This window comes from Lissotriton vulgaris, chromosome 11 (genome assembly GCF_964263255.1).
Source record: "Lissotriton vulgaris chromosome 11, aLisVul1.2, whole genome shotgun sequence".
In the NCBI taxonomy this organism is placed as follows: domain Eukaryota; kingdom Metazoa; phylum Chordata; class Amphibia; order Caudata; family Salamandridae; genus Lissotriton; species Lissotriton vulgaris.
This window is the reverse complement of record NC_141699.1, coordinates 178,569,833-178,591,621: the sequence shown is the minus strand read 5'-3', so window position 1 is coordinate 178,591,621 and position 21,789 is coordinate 178,569,833. Positions and strand designations below refer to the sequence as shown.

General features: G+C 49.0%; 1 protein-coding gene across 2 annotated transcripts in view; it reads right to left on the bottom strand.

The window, feature by feature from the left end:
* Positions 1-21,789, bottom strand: part of PTPN11 (protein tyrosine phosphatase non-receptor type 11) — a 582,335-nt gene that overhangs the window by 31,829 nt on the left and 528,717 nt on the right. For both annotated transcript variants that reach the window (XM_086943082.1, XM_086943081.1), the window contains exon 15: positions 2,928-3,023. In XM_086943082.1, coding sequence (XP_086799208.1) covers positions 2,954-3,023 — 70 coding nt within the window. In that variant the 3' untranslated portion in view covers positions 2,928-2,953. The remainder of the gene's footprint in view (positions 1-2,927; positions 3,024-21,789) is intronic.

Genomic DNA, 21,789 nt, shown 5'->3' with positions numbered 1-21,789 from the left:
GCGGGCCTGGACCAAGTGCCCAAAAGAACGTCCGTCAAGGCCTCATTAAACGGCAGCAGAGGCTTCATGGAGCATGACTGCGGCTTAAGGACCTCAGTGAGGAGGTTAATCCTCACGACCGCGACGGGGAGCTCAAGGCCCAAGGCCTTAGCAGCCCTCGTCAACACCACACTATAAGTAGCACCCTCCTCCGAAGCCACGGTAGGGGGAGAGACAAATCCAGTGTCTGGACAGGTGTCCAGGCCACTCGCCTCCCCAAGGTCTCCTGTCCAGTCCATGTTAGACTGACACTCCCTGGTCAGAGGGTCCTCAGACCCCTCCCAATTCTCCTCATCCCCCATCTCCTGAGATTCAGGGTCATAAGTGAATGGGGTGGGTTCATAGAATTGAAATTCTCCGAACGGCGTAGAGAGCGGCGCCGATAGGCGTCGTCCCGACGTCGGAACCCAGTGAGAGGAGGCATCGGGACGGCGCCGCCCGAGGACGGCGCCGGAGGGGACACCACACGGACCGACGCCGGGGGGGTCGTAAGGTCCACCGGTGACGATCCATCGCCCGAGGAGGGCCCAGCGGTGCCCTGCGGCGCCGGGCCCGAAGGCACCGACGACGCCGGGGCCGCTGTACCCTGCGGCGCCGAGCCCGAGGGCACCAGCGGTTTCGGGATCGTGGAGCCCTGCGGCGCCGGGCCCGAAGGCGCCGGCGGCGTCGAGGCCGAAGCACCCGACGGCGTCGGGGTCGTAGCCCCCGACCCACTAGGGCCCCCAGACGGGTTCACTGGGCCCGAAGGCGCTGCGGAACCCGTCGGAGGAGAAAGGGACCTCATGGCCATGAGGAAGCGCTCAATCTCCTCCGGCGTCGCGTTCAGCCCAGGGACCGGGGGGGTATGGGGCGGAACGCGGCGCCCGCGACTCGCGACTCACGAGGAGCCGCGTGGGCGGTGTCACCCGAACCCCCGGCCGCATCGCGCGAGCGTCGGGGGGAGTCAGAAGAGCGATGATGTCTCTTCGACTTCTTATGTTTCTTACCTGACGACTTGGACCCGGAGGAGTGGCGCCGACTCCCGGAGCTGTGACGGCTCCGTCCCCGCGACCTGTCCCTCGACCTCCCGTGGGACCAGGACCGGGACCTCACACGGCGCGGGGCCGACTGGCGGATCTCGAGTCGTCTGCGGGACCGCTCCCGCCTGTCCTTCCTCGAGAGGGCCCGACAGTCGGAGCAGGCCTCGTCGTCATGGTCGACGCAAAAACACATAAGGCACAAGCGGTGGGGATCCGTGACCGACATGGTAGGGTCGCACTCGTCGCAATGCTTGAAGCCGGGCATCCCTAACGGCACTGTCGGAGTCGGAAAGACTTCGAAATGGATCAAAAAGAATCACAAAAGTTTAGTCAAAAAGTGACTAGGGAACTGCTCTTTCCAGATCTGCGCTGGTTGGCGCGGAAAAAAGAAGAACTGACGTCAGCACTAAGTACTCCGACGATGTCATCACGGCGCCCACGACGCCGACGACGGACGCGGAGCCGCAGACGACGCCTGCCGACGCGCAAGGGTACTGCTACGCAAAACTTTCCGGATCCAGTCTGACGCCTGGGGATATTCTAAGGTAAGGAATCTATCACTAACGTGTCTCTTTCAGATATTATCTAAACTTGATAGGCCAAGACTGCAGTCCCCTGATCACAAACATTTTATACTTGAACAGAGTTTAGCTTGCATCGATTACTTCTGAGTTCAAATAATTTTAATTAGGGTTTTAGAAAATATACATAAAAATAAGAGAGACATAGTAAATGCAGCCTCAATAAATGAAATGTATTCAAGAAATCTGATGCATTAACCTTTGGTCTATTTGACAAAAACAAGTAAAAATCACAACATGCATGGTGGCATCTATTTATTGTTGCAATTAACATCCATTTAGCATTTTTTCTAAACCTCCTAACAAATAGGTCTCATTAATATATGTCACAATCAGGGGAGAGGGCAATAGGGAAAATCACAGAGGAACGCAATTCAAGGGAACCGCACTTGAGTTCCTCACTGCCATAATTTGTGCTCACCACAATTGCACAGGCTCACTGTATCTTCATGGTCCTCAAAGGAGTCCAGAAAAGGAAGGGGTGAGATGAGCATCATGACCTGGTTTCTTTAGACCAGTAAGACATGGTCCATGTTTTCAGGCCACTCTGATAGGCTGCTTGACAGTCCATTAGAACAGCAGATGTTCCTCCACTCCTTCTTGGACTAGCTTTTAAAGAGCTCCAAGAAGCTAGGCAATGTGTGGCGTAGGGTTAGTAAGTTACATGAATTTCACTGTTAAGTTTTTATTTAAGTGTCTCCCCTTCTTATATTCACCCAATACACAATTTGGTACATGCTCCTACTCAAACAAAATCATGTACACCTTATGACTCAGGCAAAAACGTTATTTGCTGAATAGTGTTAAACATGTTTTGAAACTATCATTAAGTTCTGTCTGAGTGAGTATTCAAAACTGGCATAAGGAATTTCCCTGACCATCCATCTTATGCATACCTGGGAACACCAACAAGTATAAAGTTAAAAAAATGTCTATGTGGTCTACACAAGAGTAAATAGTCTCAATAGGTGTGTGTCACATGTATTTACATCGGTTTACATTTTGAAAAATAAGTGTAATTTACGTATGTAAAACGTTTTCCAGTCATAGTTCAGACTTACAACCGGAACAGTCCTTTGCAAATCAGTCTCTCTATTCCTTTCTGATTATGGATCAATGGAAATCCGTTTCAAAAGCCACCCACAAAGATTCACTACTAGACAGAAGCTGCCATCAATCCACACTCCATTTCTCAATTAATTCAAAGTACTCCAAACCTTTAGCGATGCAAAGCAATTAAATTAATCATAATAATCAATGTCAATCTGCTCTAAAATAAAGTGCTTACCTTTACAATAACACAGGGTATCGTCCTCATCTAAAACTTTTCTGTTGTTGAATCAAACCAACATTTTCATACACCCTCAAATTATCTTCTCGCAGTCTGGGAAAAAAATGATACTGATCTTAAGATAGCTGTATGTTTAAAGATCATGTATAGTTCAAATCATATTGAAATAGTATTGGGAAAATGGTTTTACAGAACAAGACACTTAGTAAGTTACATCATTTAATGAATACAATTATGAACAATTGTGTGTCGCCTGTTCACTAATGTTGTTTAGTGACATGGTTCACTTGCCTGTACTTGAGAGGTACTTTACTAACAGTAGCATGGAGGTATAGTGTGCACAACGTATAAAATTGTATCTGGGTGCATATGAAAAATTGCTGCAGTTTACAGTGCTTGATACCATCACCCACTGCAAGATCAAAGACAAACAGACATTGGCAAATTGGGTTACTTGGCTATTTTGTACTCTGTGATGCAACTTCTGACTGCAGGTTTATATTGAACTACATGTAAAAGAATAAAACAGCGTTGTAAAAATAAAAAAGCCAAATAGGCATGTGACTTATCCTGTTTTGGTATCAGTCCATAACAGGGTGAGCAGCATGATACACTGGTTTACCTGCCCTATGAGTGTTAATGAAGTACACCTCAACCTCTCATCTATAGGCGAATAGGCGAGATTGTCAGACTATCAAGGACAAAAACATAATTGAGCACGAATATCGAAAAACTAAATTTTGTGAAGATGAATGCAAGTAGGTAAGTATAGATTTACTATTCTTAACTCTATATCTCCGTACCTTGAAGATGGAAAATGTAACTTACCCTGTAAGCATCTGTTTGCAGTGCTGTAGAACCATAGACTCAAAGAAAGGCTTTTGAGTCAAGGGATGCAATGCGACTCCACCCTCAGAAGGCAATGGCATAGGCACCGACTCCATGTTAGATTGCTTTCCACACACTGGGTGAGAGTGAAGATGGAGTAGTGACTGAATGCAGTATGGCGCACCATCTGAATTGCGCAATTATACAGAGATCTGCAAGTTGAGATATACGCTTCTGAGGAGGAGCGTGGGTGCATTTTAATCTACAGCACCGCACCCTACAAACTGATGCTTACAGGGTGATATTTTCAGTTTACAGCATGTGTTGCTTTAGATGCACATGCCCTGCCACGATGGAGATGTCTGGAATAAAGTCCTTTAGACTGTCTGGTCAACCACAGCCTGCTGGCAGGGTAAGATGGTCACAAATTGTGCTCAGTGAAAGTGTGCGGGATTGCCCAAGTGGCCGCCGTACATGTGTCACCTAGCAAGATGCTATCAAGGAAGGCTATATTGCTGCCTTATTGTTTTTAAAGTGCACCCTGGGAGTAACAGGGATGGCTCGTTTAGCTTTATGGTAACAGGTCTAGATATACTGGACTATCCATCTGGCAATTTCAGCCTTGAAAATATGCTTGCCTGTGGGATTTTCCAAAGGCTACAAATAACTGATTGGTCCTGTGGAAAGCCTTGGTTCTTTCGATGTAAAACATGAGAGCACATTTAACATCTAGGGTGTGAAGGGCTCTCTCTGCTACCATGTCTGGTTGAGTGGGACGGGGGGTGGGGGGACTGGCAGATCTATAGTCTGATTAAGGTGGAAGGGGGGAGGGAAAACCACTTTGGGTGGGAACTTCTGGTTGGTCCTGACAACTACCTTCCCCTTGTGAAACGGAATGTCTGGTTCTTAAGTGTTACGGTCTTCAACTCAGTGACACGACAACTTGCTGCGTCTTCCGAACCTTGTATGGAAGAGTGAGAAAGGTGGAAAGCATAGGCAAAGACCCATGACCAGTTCGTCAATAGTGCATTGCACATGGACTGTGAGGTTTTGTGGGGTGCCCCTGCGCTGGAATTACTGGAGCAAAATGTTAAGACTTTCTGGTGGAGTTCTCACTTGTGTACTTGTTGATGCAACCTGATGAGCAGATTTGCCAAGTCGTGATCTACTCCCAGAAGGTACTCTGCCAAAAGAGGTATGCAGTGGCGGAGAACCACTGCTAAGAGCAGGGGAAAATGGGTGACGTTCTGTTTCTGAAGGTAGAACATGGCTGTCGTCTTGTCTGTTTTGAACAGGACTACTTTGCTCTGAATGACGGCCATGAGAGCGAGGGGTATAGCTACTTGCAAAAGCAGTTTATGAGCAAATCCTGTGATGGCGGGGGGTGGGCACAGACGCTCTGTATTGTCATTTTGCTGAGATTAGCTACTCCTCCCACACACCCCCTTCTGCGGAAAGAGAGGTCTCCGTGGTAATGGGGACTTGTGATATGGTGTCTGAGAAAGGGCTGCCCTGCAACAGGTTGTTGCTGTTCCACTAATGAAGACAGAGATGGGCTGGCCTTTATTAACACTATATCCTTTCAGTAACCCTCTGCCTGTGACCATTGAGACAAGAGGTATTCCTGCATACAACTTCTCCTCACTTGGTGTAACTACCCTGGCATTAAAGGGTTCCCTCAAAGTCTCCAAGGCGAACTTTAACATGCCTATTAACATGGGTAAAATTTGAAATGTCTTTTCCGACCTGGACAATGTCTCAATGGGGAAATAGTCTTCCTTGTTGATTATGGAAGGAGGCTGCCCACTGGATGAAGTAGTGGTAGGCCAGGGTATCACCAGGAGGGAGATGCCCTGACAGTGTAATGGTCAAGGTCTGGGTTGCCCGGTGAGGTGACACAGCAGTGATTGCAAGGGTACTCTGTGGCTCAGAAGGTGTACCATAGTGGTCAGCAGGGCCGAAAGAGCTGCCAGGGTCAAAAGGGAAGTGTGGAGATCCCTCTAGCGTCTGTGGTGGAGACAGTAGAGGTGGAGTACATGGTTGCGTGGAGTATGGGGTAGTGGAGGTGGAGAAAAACAGGGGGGTTGGTGCCCTGGTGTCTATGGTTCTTGGCCATGGGAGCCCCCAATGCAGGTTCCTGCTTAAATGCCAGTCTCCTCTTTTGAGGCAGTATCTTTAGGTTTTGGTGGTGGTGGATTTGATGACATCTTCTAAGTAAGGGGAAGCCTAAAGAGACACTTCTGGCCTGTGTTTAGCTCCTCCTACAGTTTTTGAAGGATTGGCTGTTTCGGGTCTTTGGAGTCGGTCATCGAGGGTGTTCTCCACTTCGATGATAGGAGATGACGGCGGCATAGGCGGTGGTGTCAGAGAGGACTTCAGCTTCAAGTGGAGTCGAGGCTTGTTGTTAGTCTTGGGGCTTGATGGCCGGGAGGGGTCGTCAACCCTAGTTGGGTCCTTTTTTGGATCTGAGGCCTACATTTAGTGCCAACTGGAGACCTAAGGCAGCAGTGGCCCCTGGCGGCTGTGACACTGTACACGGGGCTTGGCGCCCGACTTCATCAGGAGCAGTGCTCGGTCTCGTTGTCAGAGGTCTAGGGAGGCTTGGAGTGGGTGATGGAGCAGACCATAACATTGTCTGGTGGAGGTCTTCGCTCGAGGGCCGATGGTCTTGGAGATTACTCTTCCGCTGTACCAGAACCACTGGAGAAGACAGCCTCCTGCTTGGGCAGAGGCTGATGGGGCTGGATACTTAAAGGACCAAAATCCTAACGCTTTTTATGATGAAGGGGTCCTGTGTGACAAAGATATTGGGTGTGTCTGTGGCAGACTTCTGTTGCATTTTCCCGTGCACTCAAAACCTCTGCTTTCGGTACCACAGAGTTATCCTTGACTGGAAGGTGAAGCAAGCTTCACACAGGTGCAGTTTTGGCTAGGAGAGATGCAGAGGTTACAAACTACATGGTAATTCAACTATAGGGACTTCAAGTGATGCTGGAGCATTTGTTCAAGTGCCACTAGATTTGGAGGTAGAAGTAGCCTCTTTTTCTTCCTTCAGGTCCGACACACTGGTAAAGACAGCATCTGTGCTAGGTAACGGCTGATGGGACAGTTTGCCCAAATGGCCTTCATCCTCACTTTATTTGTTGCTGAACGGGTCCTGATCAAGGAAGTTCAAGGCTGTGTCGGCGACTAATTGTTGGCACAGTATTTAGTGCGCCCACTACTTCTCCCTTCAGTAATATAAAGGTTTCTTTGTCCAAAAGGCGAGGCAAGCTTCACAGTAGGTGTAGTTTTTTTTTTTTTTTAAACCTTTATTATTGAATGCACAGTACACAGCGTCTGCCTACAACCCAACCGGGCCGGCCGCTATGACAATCGACAGAGTAACCAACAACATTACGTTGCGGACAAAGCAATAAATCGCTTCATTACGGTGCAGTGGCATCAAACATCATAAGAAGGATCACGTAGGTTTCATTTTATAATTTTGATGATGTACAAACAAACAACACAAACACTCACATGGTGAAACCAGTGTCCAGGGCATGGGAGGGGGGAAAAGGGGAGAACAATCTCTAAGAATAAAGACAACTCTCCAAGGGGCGGGGAGATGGCGAAAAGGAGCATTAGAAAGGAATGGCAGCCAGTCTAAAGGAACGTCAATTACGGGGACGAGGGAATGTTAGCAGTGTAATCAAGTTGTGGGGTACAAATGTCTCCACGGTATTCGTTCCATTGTGACCAGACCCTACCCCATTTCTTGGGACGGCCTGAGCCTCATATACTGTCTTTTCCCGAAACATGCACCAATCCATGTTATCTTTCCAAGCACTTATTCCAGGTGGTCTGTGGGAGCCCCAGAGTTGCGCTATATCCCTCTTGGCAACCATGTTGTCCAGAGTGATCCAAAAGGTCTGAGCGGCCGTACAATCCGTAGGCTCCCACACATTAAGCAGGCAGCGCCTCGCCTCAGGAAGGAGGGAGACCCCGGTGACTCGTCCCATTACATCATGCACTCTGGACCAGAAAGCAGAGATAACCGGACATTCCCATAGAATGTGAAGAAAGGTGCCATCCATACCACAGCCACGCTTACACAACCCATCAGTTGAGAGCCCCATCCGAACCAGACGCATACCAGTCATGTAGACTCGGTGGAGGATCTTCAATTGCACAAAACGAAGTTGAGCCGGAATAGCCACCTCCCTGGGGGAGGAAATCGCCATTTGCCAGTCCTCGTCATCCAATTCGAGGCCATCTGCTATCCAAGAGGCCCTGAGTTTCCCCAGAAGATCAGCCCTGGTGTTAATGAGCTTTTTATAAATTAAAGAAATCGTACTGTCCGGCACATGGCCGTCCAGAATCCGATCCTCCAACGGGACGACTGGGGGACTTTCATCCCAGGGGGGAAAGCAGAGAGCAGGGCGTGACGCACCTGAAGATAACGAAAATACTCCTTATCATCCAAATGATACTCTACCTTCAGGGCCTCAAAGGACTTCACTGTGCCTTTGGCCCAAAGATCCTCCACCTTGCTAATACCGATCATGTCCCATCTGTCAAATCCTTTCGTCCGTCACAGGTTACCCAGCCGCTCAGAGTCATATAACGGGGTCATGCGCGTCAATCTATCACTCCAACCTGTGGCCACAGTAGCATCCCTCCATGCACGCACGGCGCATTTCGTAGGTCCAGTCAGAAGTCGGAGTGGTGCCTTCGAATATAGGGCCCTATTAAAGTTGCCGCCCGGCAACAGGAGTTTATTCATAGCGAAAGCGGGAGTGGGCCCCGGGGAATACGTCACGTGGTTAATCGCACTCAATTGTGAGGCCCAGTAATAACGCCTGATGTCCGGTAGGGCAATGCCACCATCGTACCATGGGAGCGTGAGTTTAGATAAGGAGATACGAGCTCGTCCGTCCCAAATTAACTGCCTCTGAAGGCCCTCAACCTCACGGTAACGGGAGGGAACAGGGTCAAAAAAATTCTGTAAGGCATACAAAAACCTAGGGAGGGACATCATTTTAAAAAGTGCCGCCCGTCCCAATGGGGACAGAGGCAAGCCACGCCACCTCCGTACATCCTGTTTAAGGCGACAAAGAGGAGCATAGAGATTACGGTCATAGCGCACTGAGGAGTCCATAGAAATGAAAATTCCCAGATATTTGAATCCAATATCTGCCACTTGGATCGGGAATCTACGAGGTAGCGGAGGCAACACCCCCGCTATAACATACACACAAGATTTGCTCCAATTAATAACTAGCCCAGAGTTCTTCCCAAAGGAGGTGAGAACATCGAAGAGCACGTTGAGGGACTTCTGAGGTGAGGTAAAGTAAAGAAGAATATTGTCTGCTTATAGCGAGACGCGATCCTCCAGGTCCGGTGTCCACTGGATCCCCTTAATCGAGGGCTCCCATCGAAGCCACGCCGCCAGTGGTTCCAGGGCCAAAGCGAAAAGAAGTGGAGAGAGCGGGCACCCCTGACAGGTGCCACGTCCCAATGTAAACGATTCAGAAACTCTGCCGTTAACTACAACTTGGGCCAACGGTTGTTCATATAGGAGCCGCACTCACGCAATGAAGTTAGGGCCAAAACCAAACTTGGAAAGAGCCGCCCACAAATATGGCCACTCAATGGTGTCAAAGGCCATCGTGGCATCCAGGGAGGCCACAACAGCAGGTTCAGTAAGGGTCTCAGCTCTCGCGAGAACGCTGTAGAGTCTACGAAGATTGAGCGCTGTATTCCGATGAGGAATAAAACCGGATTGATCCGGATGGATCAAGTCACAGATCACTGTCAGTAAGCGATTAGCAAGGACCTTAGCCAGAATCTTAGGCTCGGCGTGGAGCAACGAGATGGGGCGATAAGAGGTGCATCGATCACGAGGCTTGCCATCCTTGTAGATGACTACTATGGTAGCCAAACGCTGGTCGGAAGGGAGGAGGCCCGCCTCGAATGCATCAACAAACATAGTGCGCAGATGAGCCGCCATTTTGTCCGGTCGCAGCTTGTATAGCTCGATAGGTAAACCGTTGGGCCCCATTGCTTTGCCTGATCGCAAGGACCGAATGGCAATAGCGATCTCATCCACCGTGATAGGCGCGTCTAGAGTGGATCTATCCTCCTCCGACACGCAAGGCAGCGCGATATCGCGCAAAAGCAAGCGGGAGTCTGCCTCATCTCGGTCACTCACAGATCGGTACACTGTTTGAAAATGGTCCACAAAACATTCAACAATCTCCCTCGGATCAGTCACACACACTCACGGGTTATTACGGGCACCACACGATTCAATCTCTCAGATTTATCCAACCACGCCAAGAGCTTACTAGCCTTGTCGCCCACATCATAAAGCCGGCCCAGCTGATTCATACGCATCACTTTAGCAGCGACAGTTACCAAGGCCCTATAGTCTGCCTGTTTCAGCGCTAAGGAGTGCAAAATTGCAGGCGTATCATCACCACCCAACTCACTTTCAAGCGTAGTAATTTCCGCCTCAAGAGCTGACACAGTTTCTCTCCTGGCCTTCTTATCAGCCGCAATAAGGGACAACGCGGAACCCCATATAACGGTTTTGAAAGCCTCCCACAAAGTCGAAGGGGAAGCGACTGATCCCTCATTCTCATCAAAATAACAGTCAATTGCCTTAACCAGGTCCGAGCGAAGTTGAGGATTCCTAAAGTGCCAAGGATGAAGAGGAGGGACCCTACCTCCAGAGGAGCCTCCCACCGAAACTTCAAGTAGCAGGGGGGAATGGTCAGAAATACCCCTAGGTAGATGTCGGACCTCACGCACCGAGGAGGTGTTGGCAGTTAACATCAGAAAGTAGTCAATCCTCGAGAGGCTGCCGTGGGCACCAGAGTGAAAAGTGTACTGAGTCTGTGCAGGGTGCAACATACGCCAGACATCCACTAACCCAAAAGTCTCAATCAACTCAGTCAGCCACATCTGGGACAACGGGAAAACCCTAGGGGGTAGCCGGTCACACTCACCCGAAACCACCGAATTGAAGTCCCCACCCATTATAAGGACACCATCCGGAAGTCCTAGAAGAGTCTTGCCAAGGTCAGCATAGGTGGTAGCCTGGAGTCCCGGAGGAACATAAACAGCAACAAGGACAATCAGCCTCCCCTCCCATCTCCCCGAAACAGCAGCATATCGACCCCGATCATCGAGAGCGCCTTCATCTATCTCAAGGGGCAAGGAGGATTTCACCATTATACCAACCCCCCGGGAACCGGATGTAAAACCAGCGTGCGCCACCAGTCGGTATCCTCGGCGATCTAGGGCTTTACAAGCATTCCCAATCAAGTGGGTCTCTTGGAGTAAAACTACATCAGGGGAATGGCATCTAATAAATTGAAGCACAATACCACGCTTGATCCCGTCTCTCAGACCATTAACGCTCCAAGACAGCACTTTCATGTCACCCCCCTCATCCCTGTAGGACCTCCAAACCATCCCCTCCCAAAACCCCAGAGCAAGGATACAAGCAGATGAAAAAATACCATGTGGGAAACAAAACATAGAACACAAAAAACGACCAAAACCCCTCCCCCCACCCCCCAACCAAGAACCCGTTACAACACCCCCCACCCTGCACCCCTGCTGACTCAAAGGCCACCCCAAACTGTAGTGTGCCTGTCGCCCCTTCATAGAATCTACACAAAGAACCCCTGAGGAGGAAGGGAGAGACGACCCCACCCCGCCCCACCCCCGGGCCTAACGGTGAAAACATATAGATAATACTCTGCAAATAGTTACGACCCAGAATCGGACCTCAGGACCCAAATGTCACCTCCGTCCGCGCCTCCGGGGCCCCTGCTCTCGGTGTCCTCCTTAGGCAATGAGTCCAGCAAGTCGCCAACTGTGTCCGGTTGATCAAAAAAGAAAGTACGTTCTCTATACTCGATGCGAAGGCGAGCTGGGAACAGCATCGCGTACTTAAGTCCCAAGTCCCGCAGTCGACGTTTCACTCCCAGGAATCCCGATCGTTGCCGCTGCACTTGAGGAGTGAAGTCAGGGTAGATAGAAATGGAGCTGATCTCAAATTTCAGCAGGCCATGTCTGCGAGAGGCCTGAAGGATGGCGTCCCTGTCCCGAAAGTGGAATAGCCTAGCAATAATTGGCCGCGGGGGAGCCCCCGGCTTGGGCTGTCCACCCGGGAAGCGGTACGCACGCTCAACCGCAAAGAACTTGCTGAGGCCTGCGGGAGCAAGTTTGGTCACAATTAATTCTTCGACCAATAGATCGATAGAAGCAGCGCCACTGTCCTCCGGTACCCCGACCAGGCGGATGTTGTTCCGTCGGGCCCTGTTATCATACTTCTCCATACGTCTGGCCAGCAAATCATGCGATGACTGCAGATTACCGATCTCCGATTGTGCGTCCGCCATGTCGTTAACCAGACTGGTGGCTTTAAGGTCCAAGGCTTTGACCCTCTCATTGGTCTTAGCCAAGCCAGCTCTAATAAGGGTAACATCAATCGCCACTGTGTCTATCTTGGATACGATGGCCTCGTACTGTTGACCCATGTCTGTCTTGATTCCAGAAATGGCGGCCATGAGGTCTTGAAAGGACACCTCTGATGTAGACACCAGGTCCGTCCTCGGGTTCTCAAGACTGCGGCCAGCAGCGCTGGGGGAGCCTCTTGGTTGAGTGTAACGATCTATTACGTTGGACTGGACTAATCCCCCACGAGTAGTGGCTTTTGTCCTGCGCTTCTCCATCTCGAGTTTTGTCGCCATTTTGGAATCGGTGCCCCGATGGGTCTTCCCGGTCCTGGTGAAATGGCAGCGATCCGCTGGTTTCCAAAGCAGCACTTACACGAAAAATCGCAGACTGCCGGCCCAGGGCTATGGTCAGAACGCACAACTGGTTAGACTACCGGAGCCAGGAATGCAGATTGCCCCCTAGGTAGTCAGCCCGGAGGTATAATGGAAACCGAAAGTGAAAGTGACAACACCACCGGTTGAGCAGATGCCAGGCGACCGTTGTTGTTCAATTACTGCTCGGCCATCCAGAGCAACAGAGACCCCGGCCCCGTCTGGGGCTAGGCCAGAAAACATAGGACGACGTAGAGATGGTTCCCGAAGTCCGATCTCAGCCCTGAAAAGTGCAGCAGCATCAGCACGAGTAGTACTTCAAAAGCCCATCAAAGTAACCAGGATATCGGAAGGATAGATCGATGAGGGCGGCGCGGGTCTCGGGAGCTCTCTGCTCACGCGACCATCTTGGATGTCCGCGTAGCTCCTCCTCCGTAGGAGTAGATTTGATCTGGAAAAAAGCAGATGTTACAAACCTCACCACGACCACAGGTATTTCAGGTGGCACAGGGGACAGTACTGGAAGTGCATGTGTTCCAAATCCCTGTGGGACTTTGATCTCTCACTGCATTCTCCGGTGTGGAAGTTAATGATGCAAAGGGGAATGCACCCCGGTAGAGGGTACTAGTGCCCTGCAATTCTGGGACTGGATAAGTGCTGGTGGTCTCTGAATAGTGCCATTAAGAAAGGAAATGCAGACGACTAAAGCAGACCTGAAGAAATGTGAACAAACACATTGAGTCTTGGAGCCCTGTCTGTACAGGTCTAAACCTGAGGGAGGAAAAAATTATTTAACATGGAGTTGATTGCCCATGTGCATTCCCTACTCAGGGTAGAGTCACAATGTATCCCATAGCTCAAAAGCCTTTCTTTGAAGAAAAACAACTTGCAAAAATTCAAGCCCAACACTTGGTGGCAGGAGTATGTAGAGCATGTTTATCTACAACAACACATGCTACAAATATATACATCGCCAATGGATATATATGTGAAGTTAAGAATAGTCAATCAATCAATCAGTGGTTTATAAAGCGCGCTACTAACCCGCATGGGTCTCAAGGTGCTTGGGGGGCGGGGGGGAGCTGCTCCGGGTCAGTCGAAAAGTCAGGTCTTGAGGTCTTCCCTGAACATGTGCAATGTAGGGGAGCGTCTGATGTTGACATTAAGGGCGTTCCAGGTCTTGGCTGCAATGCAGGAGAAAGCCCTCCCGCCCGTCCTGTTTCTGTGGATGTGGGGGCCCCCAGCCAGGGCGAGGTCGGCAGAACGGAGGTTCCTCCTGGGTGCGTGGAAACATAATCGGTCGTTGAGGTATTTGGGTCTGATGTTGTTAAGGGATTTGTAGGCCTGGGTGAAGAGGTTGTAGGCCACCCTCTTCTCGACGGGAGCCAGTGAAGGTTCCGCAGGTGTTGGGTCCTGTGTTCGTGGCGAGGTGTCCCCAGGAGGAGTCTTGCTGCAGCAATCTGGATGGTCTGGAGCTCACGTAGAAGAGTTTTGTTGATTCCGCCGTAGAGGGCGTTGCCGTAGTCGAGTCTGCTGATGATGAGTGCGTGGGTGACGGTCCTTCTGTAGTCGGGGGGAATCCATTTGAATGTCTTACAGAGGATGCAGAGGCAGTTGAAACTGACCGAGGAGACAGCGTTGATTTGGCGGTTCATGGAGAGGGAAGAGTTGAGGATTATTCCGAGGTTACGGGCGTGGTCTGTAGGGGTGGGAAGGCTCCCGAGGGCAGAGGGCCACCACATGTTGTCCCAGGCGGAGGTGCAGAGTCTGAGGATGAGGAGTTCGGTCTTCTCAGAGTTGAGCTTTAGGCAGCTGTCCTTCATCCAGGCTGCCACGTTTCTCATCCCTTCCTGGAAGCGGAGTCTGGTCATTTCTGGGTTCTTGGTGAGGGAGAAGATGAGTTGGGTGTCGTCAGCATAGGATACAATGCTGAGCCCATGTTGTCTGACGATGGCGGCGATGGGGGCCATGTAGATGTTGAAGAGTGTCAGGCTTAGTGAGGATCCTTGGGGTACTCCGCAGACGATGTTAGTGGGGTCAGAGAGGAAAGGGGGTAGTCTGACCCTCTGGGTTTTGCCGGAGAGGAAGGATCGTATCCAGTCGAGGGCGGGTCCGTGTATTCCCGTGTTGTGCAGCCTGGCGGCTAGTGTGCGATGAGAGACCGTGTCGAAGGCGGCGGAGAGGTCTAAGAAGATGAGAGCTGCGGTGTGTCCCTGGTCGAGCAGCATGTTTATGTCGTCGGTGGCAGCGAGGAGGGCGGCATTGGTGCTGTGGTTCCTGCGGAAGCCAGACTGGGAGGTGTCCAGAATACAGTTTTCCTCGATGAAGGTGTGAGCTGGGCTTCACGAGTCTTTCGGTAACTTTCGCTGCGAATTAGAGGAGAGAGATAGGACGGTAGTTCTTCAGGTAGGTAGGGTCGGCCGTTGGTTTCTTGAGGAGAGGTTTCACCCCTGCGCGTTTCCAGTCGTCGGGGCAGGTGCCGGATGTGAGGGAGGAGTTGATAGTGTGGCATAGTTCGGGAGCGATGGCAGCGGCAGCCCTGTGGAAGATGTGTGGGGGCAAGGGTCTGTTGGGGCTCCTGAGGGAGTCTTCTTCATGGTTGAGGTGATGAGCTTGATGGACGAGGTGTCTCAGGAGGTGATGGTCTGTTTCTCTGCGGTGGTGGGTGGTGTGGTGCTGATGTCTGTCGGCTCGCTGAAATTGTCGTGGAGGGCTTGGATCTTCAGGTGGAAGTAGGAGCTGAGTGTGTCGCAGAGTTCCTGGGAGGGTGCGATGTCAGTGGCTGCGTGGGTGGGGTTGGCGAACTGCTGAATTACGTTGAACAGCTCCTTTGTGTTGGCTTTGTTTGTCTTGACCTTATCACTGATGAAGGTTCTTTTGGTGTTTCTTATACGCTGGTGGTAGTCCTTCATGGCGATCTTGTGGTTGTTCAGTGCTTCCGTGGTCTTCTCGTTCCGCCAGGTTTTTTGAGACGCCTGCAGGCGCGTCTGGCTTCTTGGAGTTCGGTGGTGAACCAGTCGGCCTTGGGCGAATGTTGTTTGGCAGTCTGTAAGAGGGGGGCCAGCTTGTCGGCGCAGTAGGCGACCCAGTGGTGGAATTCCCTGGTTGCGGAGTTGGTGTTGTGGTGGCCTTGATGGGGTTTTGGAGGAGCATGGATTTCAGGTGGTCCGCGGTGACTTTAGTCCAGTTCCGCTCGAGTTTGGGCACGGTGGTGGTGTTGAAGGTGAAATGGACGCAATGATGGTCGGTCCAGGAAGGTTGGGTGGTGTGGCTGAAACGGATGTTTGATCCTTCTGCGAAGATGGGGTCAAGGGTGTGTCCTAATCTGTGGGTGGGAGTGCTGACTAGCTGTTTCAGTCCTAGTAAACAAATACTTCCCTATATATATATACACATACCCATCATTTTGGTCCTTGATATTTAGGTCGAATGAACGAATTAATACATTTATTTGATTCAATTGATAAAAATTGTTACAAAACTATGGCATCATCGTACTAAAAATTATCACATTATAAGTTACCACATTTTTCTCCTAAAAATGCATTAAAAGAAAAATAATTAATGAGCTGTCACTATAGCTTAAGTTCGATCCAGCTTAAAGCCTTATTAATTTGTTCAATGTTTCTCAATATTCACTGGCCAACTTTTAAAAGATTTTGAAGCTGGTGCCCAAATTTAGCTTTATTACTCAACATGAGAGAGAAAGGGTATTTATATGAATGTAGGGAGGAAACTCCTAGTGCCCTTAAATCAATACTTAACAACAAATGGAGGAGTACCCCCTAGAGGCTGCTACTACCTCTATTTAGAAAGATATCGAGGTGCATGTAGTGCCACTCAACATGGGACAGCTTTTGTCTTTAGAAGACCCCTCACTCACCAACCTGGTTGGTGACAAGCTTCATCATCGGGGTCCCCTGATTGATTCCTGATAGCTGTTTTGAGACATTACCGGTACTGACACCTTCCTTTTCATTCAAGCGAGTGCGCATGAGCGAGGGAAGAGTGTATGCAATTGATGCGCATGCGCCTCTTCGCCGCCACGCCACGCTGCACACGCGCTTTGGGATACTCCCTATTCTGACATCACCGAAAAGAGTTTCCGCCTCTCCCCTTGCCCTACTTGTTTATTTAAAATCCCGTGTTTCGCCGTCCTTATTTCACTTACGGCGAGCGTTTGGACAGGGGTAGGTGCGCTAGAGGAAGCACCGTATATCTTTGTAAGTACCATTTCGTTCTAGTTACTTAATGGTTGCCATCATTTTCACCTAACGCCTTTGGTGCCTACACAATTTTATTTATGTGTTTGGCCTGTGTTTATTGTTTCCACAGCCCGACTATACGCGGGCGTCCATTCTCTTGACCATTGGAGGAGTGCTTTTACTAGTGCTTGGTAAGCATGGTGATGGTGTTCCACCTATTTCCACGTTTTGGTAATTCTACCATATTTCAACATTAGCAGGCTTCTGCCTCTTGGTTGTTACACGTTAACCACTTCCATGTAGCCTAAGCTGGGTGCCTTGTTTTTACAAAATAAGTGTTAATTGAGCTAATTGCTCTTTGTACTAACGGCCCCCGCCTCATGGTGGACCTTTCCCGTGTGCCTGCGCAATTTCTCTGTGAAACTAGGTGTACAAAAAAGTGGCACCTCGTGATGCATCAAGTAGTTACTGACGCTCACATGTGGTTTATCTTGTTTTCTTGTTTCCTAAGCATCAACCAGGAGCAGCTTTTGTGTAGCAGCTGAATTTACATAGAGGGTATACAGGCTTCCTTACCCGCCCTGGCTGAGATAAGAGGGTCTCATTTTAACTTTTTTGTATTATGTTCACGTGCACTTCACTGTTTTTTGTTTGGTCCTGAAGAAGCGCCAATGACCTATGGGCGACAAAGGCGCGAAACATGTCGACCGCGACTATAGACACCGAAGCATAGTGGGCCTGTTGGGGTCAGTCATTTTTAAGCAGTATTCCTAACTGCCAAGGGTTTATCTAGCAAAACTTAACGCTGCTTTCATACCTTTGGAATTTTATTACACAATCACGTCTTCGTACATGAACTACCCTCCTTTACCCTTCCCCACACACCCTCATGCAACATCCAGCATTTCCTCAAAAAGATCTCCGATAAAGTGACCCTTCGGGGAACCCGTAGGGAATTGCAGCGCCGGCCCTACGAGGAGAAAAATGCCCGATGATGAAGCATGACATCCTTCGGGGTGTGTGAGGGCAGCAGAGGATGTTGAATGTCTTTCCCTCTCATATTAAGGGTACTTTATACCTAGGATTACCTTTCCCTTATCCTTCCCTGTTTTTAATGCATGGGTGACTGCTTGCACCCTGATACACCGGTGACTTTTGCACCCTTGTATAGGAACTTTGTCCTCCTTTTTGTTATCAGATTTGCATTAGGAGCATGGACACTGGACCTTTATTAGCTCCTTGGTCCCCCCCTCTTTTTTGTTCAATTAGATCCAAAAGCGCCATCGTCATAAAAGTCATTTTTTGCTGTCCTTAATGAAAATAAATGTAGGCGGAACTTGCATATTTTGCTGACCACAGGTCCTCAATGCCCCAAAATGTGACCTTTTTAGATGTCTGTCTTTTCTTTCCAGTATGCCCCTACATTGGGGATGAGGGAGGGTAGCATGTGAATCCAGAAGACCATCAAGCTGCAAAAGGATAATGTTACTTACCCAGTAACCATCTGTTCTTGCCATGTAGAGCAGTAGATTCACAAGCATTGCATACTCTTGACATCTAGTATTGGGTCCAGATGTTTGCAAGTTATTTTTCTTCGAAGATATTTTTCCAGTCGCTAGGTAAGATGACTTAGGTAAGGTGACTCCTCCTCTCAGTGATAGTGCGCTTGGGCATCAACTCCATTGTTAGATTGTTTTCCCGTGGAAGGTGAGAATGGAGTTAGTATGTGTAGAATACAGATGTCCATGCTTATGTATGTAAACTTGAAACTGCAACAACTACAAGAGACCGGGGAGGAGGGTGGGCGCTTGTGAATATACAGCTCAACATGCCAAGAACAGATGCTTACTGGGTAAGTAATATTATCCAACCGAGGCATGTGAGCTGTAGATCACATGCTTTGCATAAACTATACAACAGTACACCCCTAAAGCGGTGGCTAACCTATAGTTGTAGTTGTCTGAAACATTGTTTTAAGCACTGCCTGGCCTACAGTAGCTTGCTGCCTTGCTAACACATCTACGCAATAGTGTTTGGTGAATGTGTGCAGTGTAGACCATGTTGCTCCTTTACAAATGTCAGCTCGGGAAACATTCCCTAAGAAGGCCATAGTAGCCCCTATTTTGCGAGTAGAATGTGCTCTAGGGAGTATAAGTAAAGTTTTTTTTGCTTTGATATAACATGTCTGGATACATTTTACAATCCATCTTGCAATGCCCGATTTAGATATGGGATTGCCTTTGTGTGGTGGATAAAATGCAACAAACAGTTGCTTTGTTTTGCAAAATTATTTTGTTCTTTCCACGTACTATAGTAGAGCTCTTCTAACATCAAGTGTGTGTAGAGCTCATTCTGCTACAGAATTAGGTTGAGGAAAGAACACAGTTAACTCACCGATTGATTGATATGAAAAGCAGAAACTACATTTCAGGGAGAAATGTAGGATTGGTCCGAAGAACCACTATGTCTTTGTGAAGTTGAAAGAAGGGCTCTTGTATAGTTAATGCCTGGAGTTCACCAACACTCCTTAGGGAAGTAATTGCTACGAGGAAAGCAACCTTCCATGAGAGGAATTGTATTAATACCTATGCATTGGTTCATATGGTGGACCCCTTAGCCTTGTAAGGACTATGTTTAAGTTCCATACTGGTGCAGGTGGGACTCTTGGTGGTATCACTCTTTGTAATCCTTCGATGAAGGCTTTAATCACTGGTACTCTGAATAGAGATAAGTGTTGTCTGTTTTGTAAGTGTGCAGCTACTGCTGCTAGATGTAACAGAAAAGGATGTATAGGCTAGTCCCGATTGCTGTAAATTGATAACAGGTGATGTTCTTCACAGAAGCATCAAAAGGATTGATATTGCTATTGTTACAATAGATAACAGACTGTTTCCATTTTGCTGCATAACATGTCCTAGTAGTAGGCTTTCTAGCCCCTTTTAGGATATTCATACAGTCTGGTGGTAATGGTAAATGACCAAACTCTATGACTTTAGGAGCCAGATCTCCAGGTTGAGTTATTTGGGACGTGGATGCCTGATTTCTCCATGGCTCTGAGTAAGGAGACTGGAGATGAGATGCAGCTTTTGATGTGGAACTACTGATAGCTCCAACAGGGTGGTGAACCAGGGTTGATGTGCCCATGTGGGAGCTATGAGAATCAGTGTGAGGGATGTTTGCCTGAGCTTCCGACCTACCAGTGGAAGAGTGAGAGAGGCGGAAAAGCGTAAGCAAATATCCCGACCAGTTCATTCCTAGCGCATTGCCTTTGGAGAGCTGGTGTGGGAACCTGGAAGCGATGCTTGGGCATTTTGAGTTTCATGATGTGGCAAACAGGTCTATGTGGGGAAATCCCCATTGCTGAAAGTAGTGGAGGAGAACCTGTGGGTGAAGTTCCCACTCGTGGATTTGCTGCTTCTGTCGGCAGAGAAGGTCTGCAATCTGATTGCTTACTCCTGGAAGATGGTCTGCCAGGAGATAAATCTTGTTGTGTATGGCCCATTTCCAAATGTCTTGTGCTAGGTGTGACAGTTGGAGAGTGTGTCCCCACCCCCTGTTTTTGTATATAGTACATAGCTGTCATGTTGTCCGTGCGAACTAAAACAGCTTTGCCTGTGAGGTGAATTAGAAAGGCTCTGAGCACAAGAAGCATTATAGTCTCTCCATGGATCTACTGGTAAGTGAGTATCTCCATCACCATCATCATGCTTTGGTGGTGGAGAGTTAGTTGGTGTAATAAGTAAATGTTCTAATGCTGGTGGTGAATGTTCAGGGTAACGTGGTAGAGGAGAGAAACGGTTAGTACCAAAATGTTTCCTCTTTAAAGGAATGGTATAATGTATGTCCTCTGACTCAGGTTTGCGCTTCTGAGGAAGTTTGGTAAAAAGATGTCCTGTATCAGGATTAATGTAAAGTTCCTTTTGTTATGGGTCTGATTAGGGAGGTGGGACGTCGAAAATTGGATACTGCAGCTTCAAAGGATAATTTTTCAGTTTCGGCACAGAGGACATCGGTGCTGGGGTGGAATGACTTTCAGGCACGGAATGTTTGGGTTTCGAAGCCGTTTTTGATTTCGGCATCAAGGGTTTGGGCTCTGAAGCAGTCTTCAGTTTCAAGCCCAAAGGTTTCGGCAAAGTGCCTGACTTTGGCCAACTCGATCCCGAGACAGAAGGCTTAACAATGTATTTCCGTGCCGAGCCGAGAGGCGGATACAAAAACCACAGTTGATGGACAGAATGCAGAACAATGTCATACATTCACCCCAGTACAGAGATCGGGGCCTAAATCCATCGTTTTTTTGCACTCCACACCACCCCAGTTCAAACATGGCCATATGCAAATCAGTCTGACCCTGTGCCTCATGGGAACAGTCCAGCCCGAACTGACAAGCCATGCCTTCCCTGGACCGAAAACAAGCTTCCGAGGAACGGTTTCTGGCATTTCAGTAGTCTTCAGCCCGGCTTGCTTGAATCCAGTGGTGTGGAGAGCATGGGACTCACGTCTGAGCATACCCATCCCACTCGGGTGACAAATGCAAAAACCACAGTTGATGGACAGAATGCAGAACAATGTCATACATTCACCCCAGTACAGAGATCTGGGCCTAAATCCATCGTTTTTTTGCACTCCACACCACCCCAGTTCAGACATGGCCATATGCAAATCAGTCTGACCCTGTGCCTCATGGGAACAGTCCAGCCCGAACTGCCAAGCCAAGCCATGCCTTCCCTGGACCGGAAACAAGCTTCCGAAGACCAGTTTCTGGCATTTCAGCCGTCTTCAGCCTGGCTTGCTTGAATCCAGTGGTGTGGAGAGCATTGGACTCACGTCTGAGCATACCCATCCCACTCGGGGTGACAAATGCAAAAACCACAGTTGATGGACAGAATGCAGAACAATGTCATACATTCACCCCAGTACAGAGATCTGGGCCTAAATCCATTGTTTTTTTGCACTCCACACCACCCCAGTTCAGACATGGCCATATGCAAATCAGTC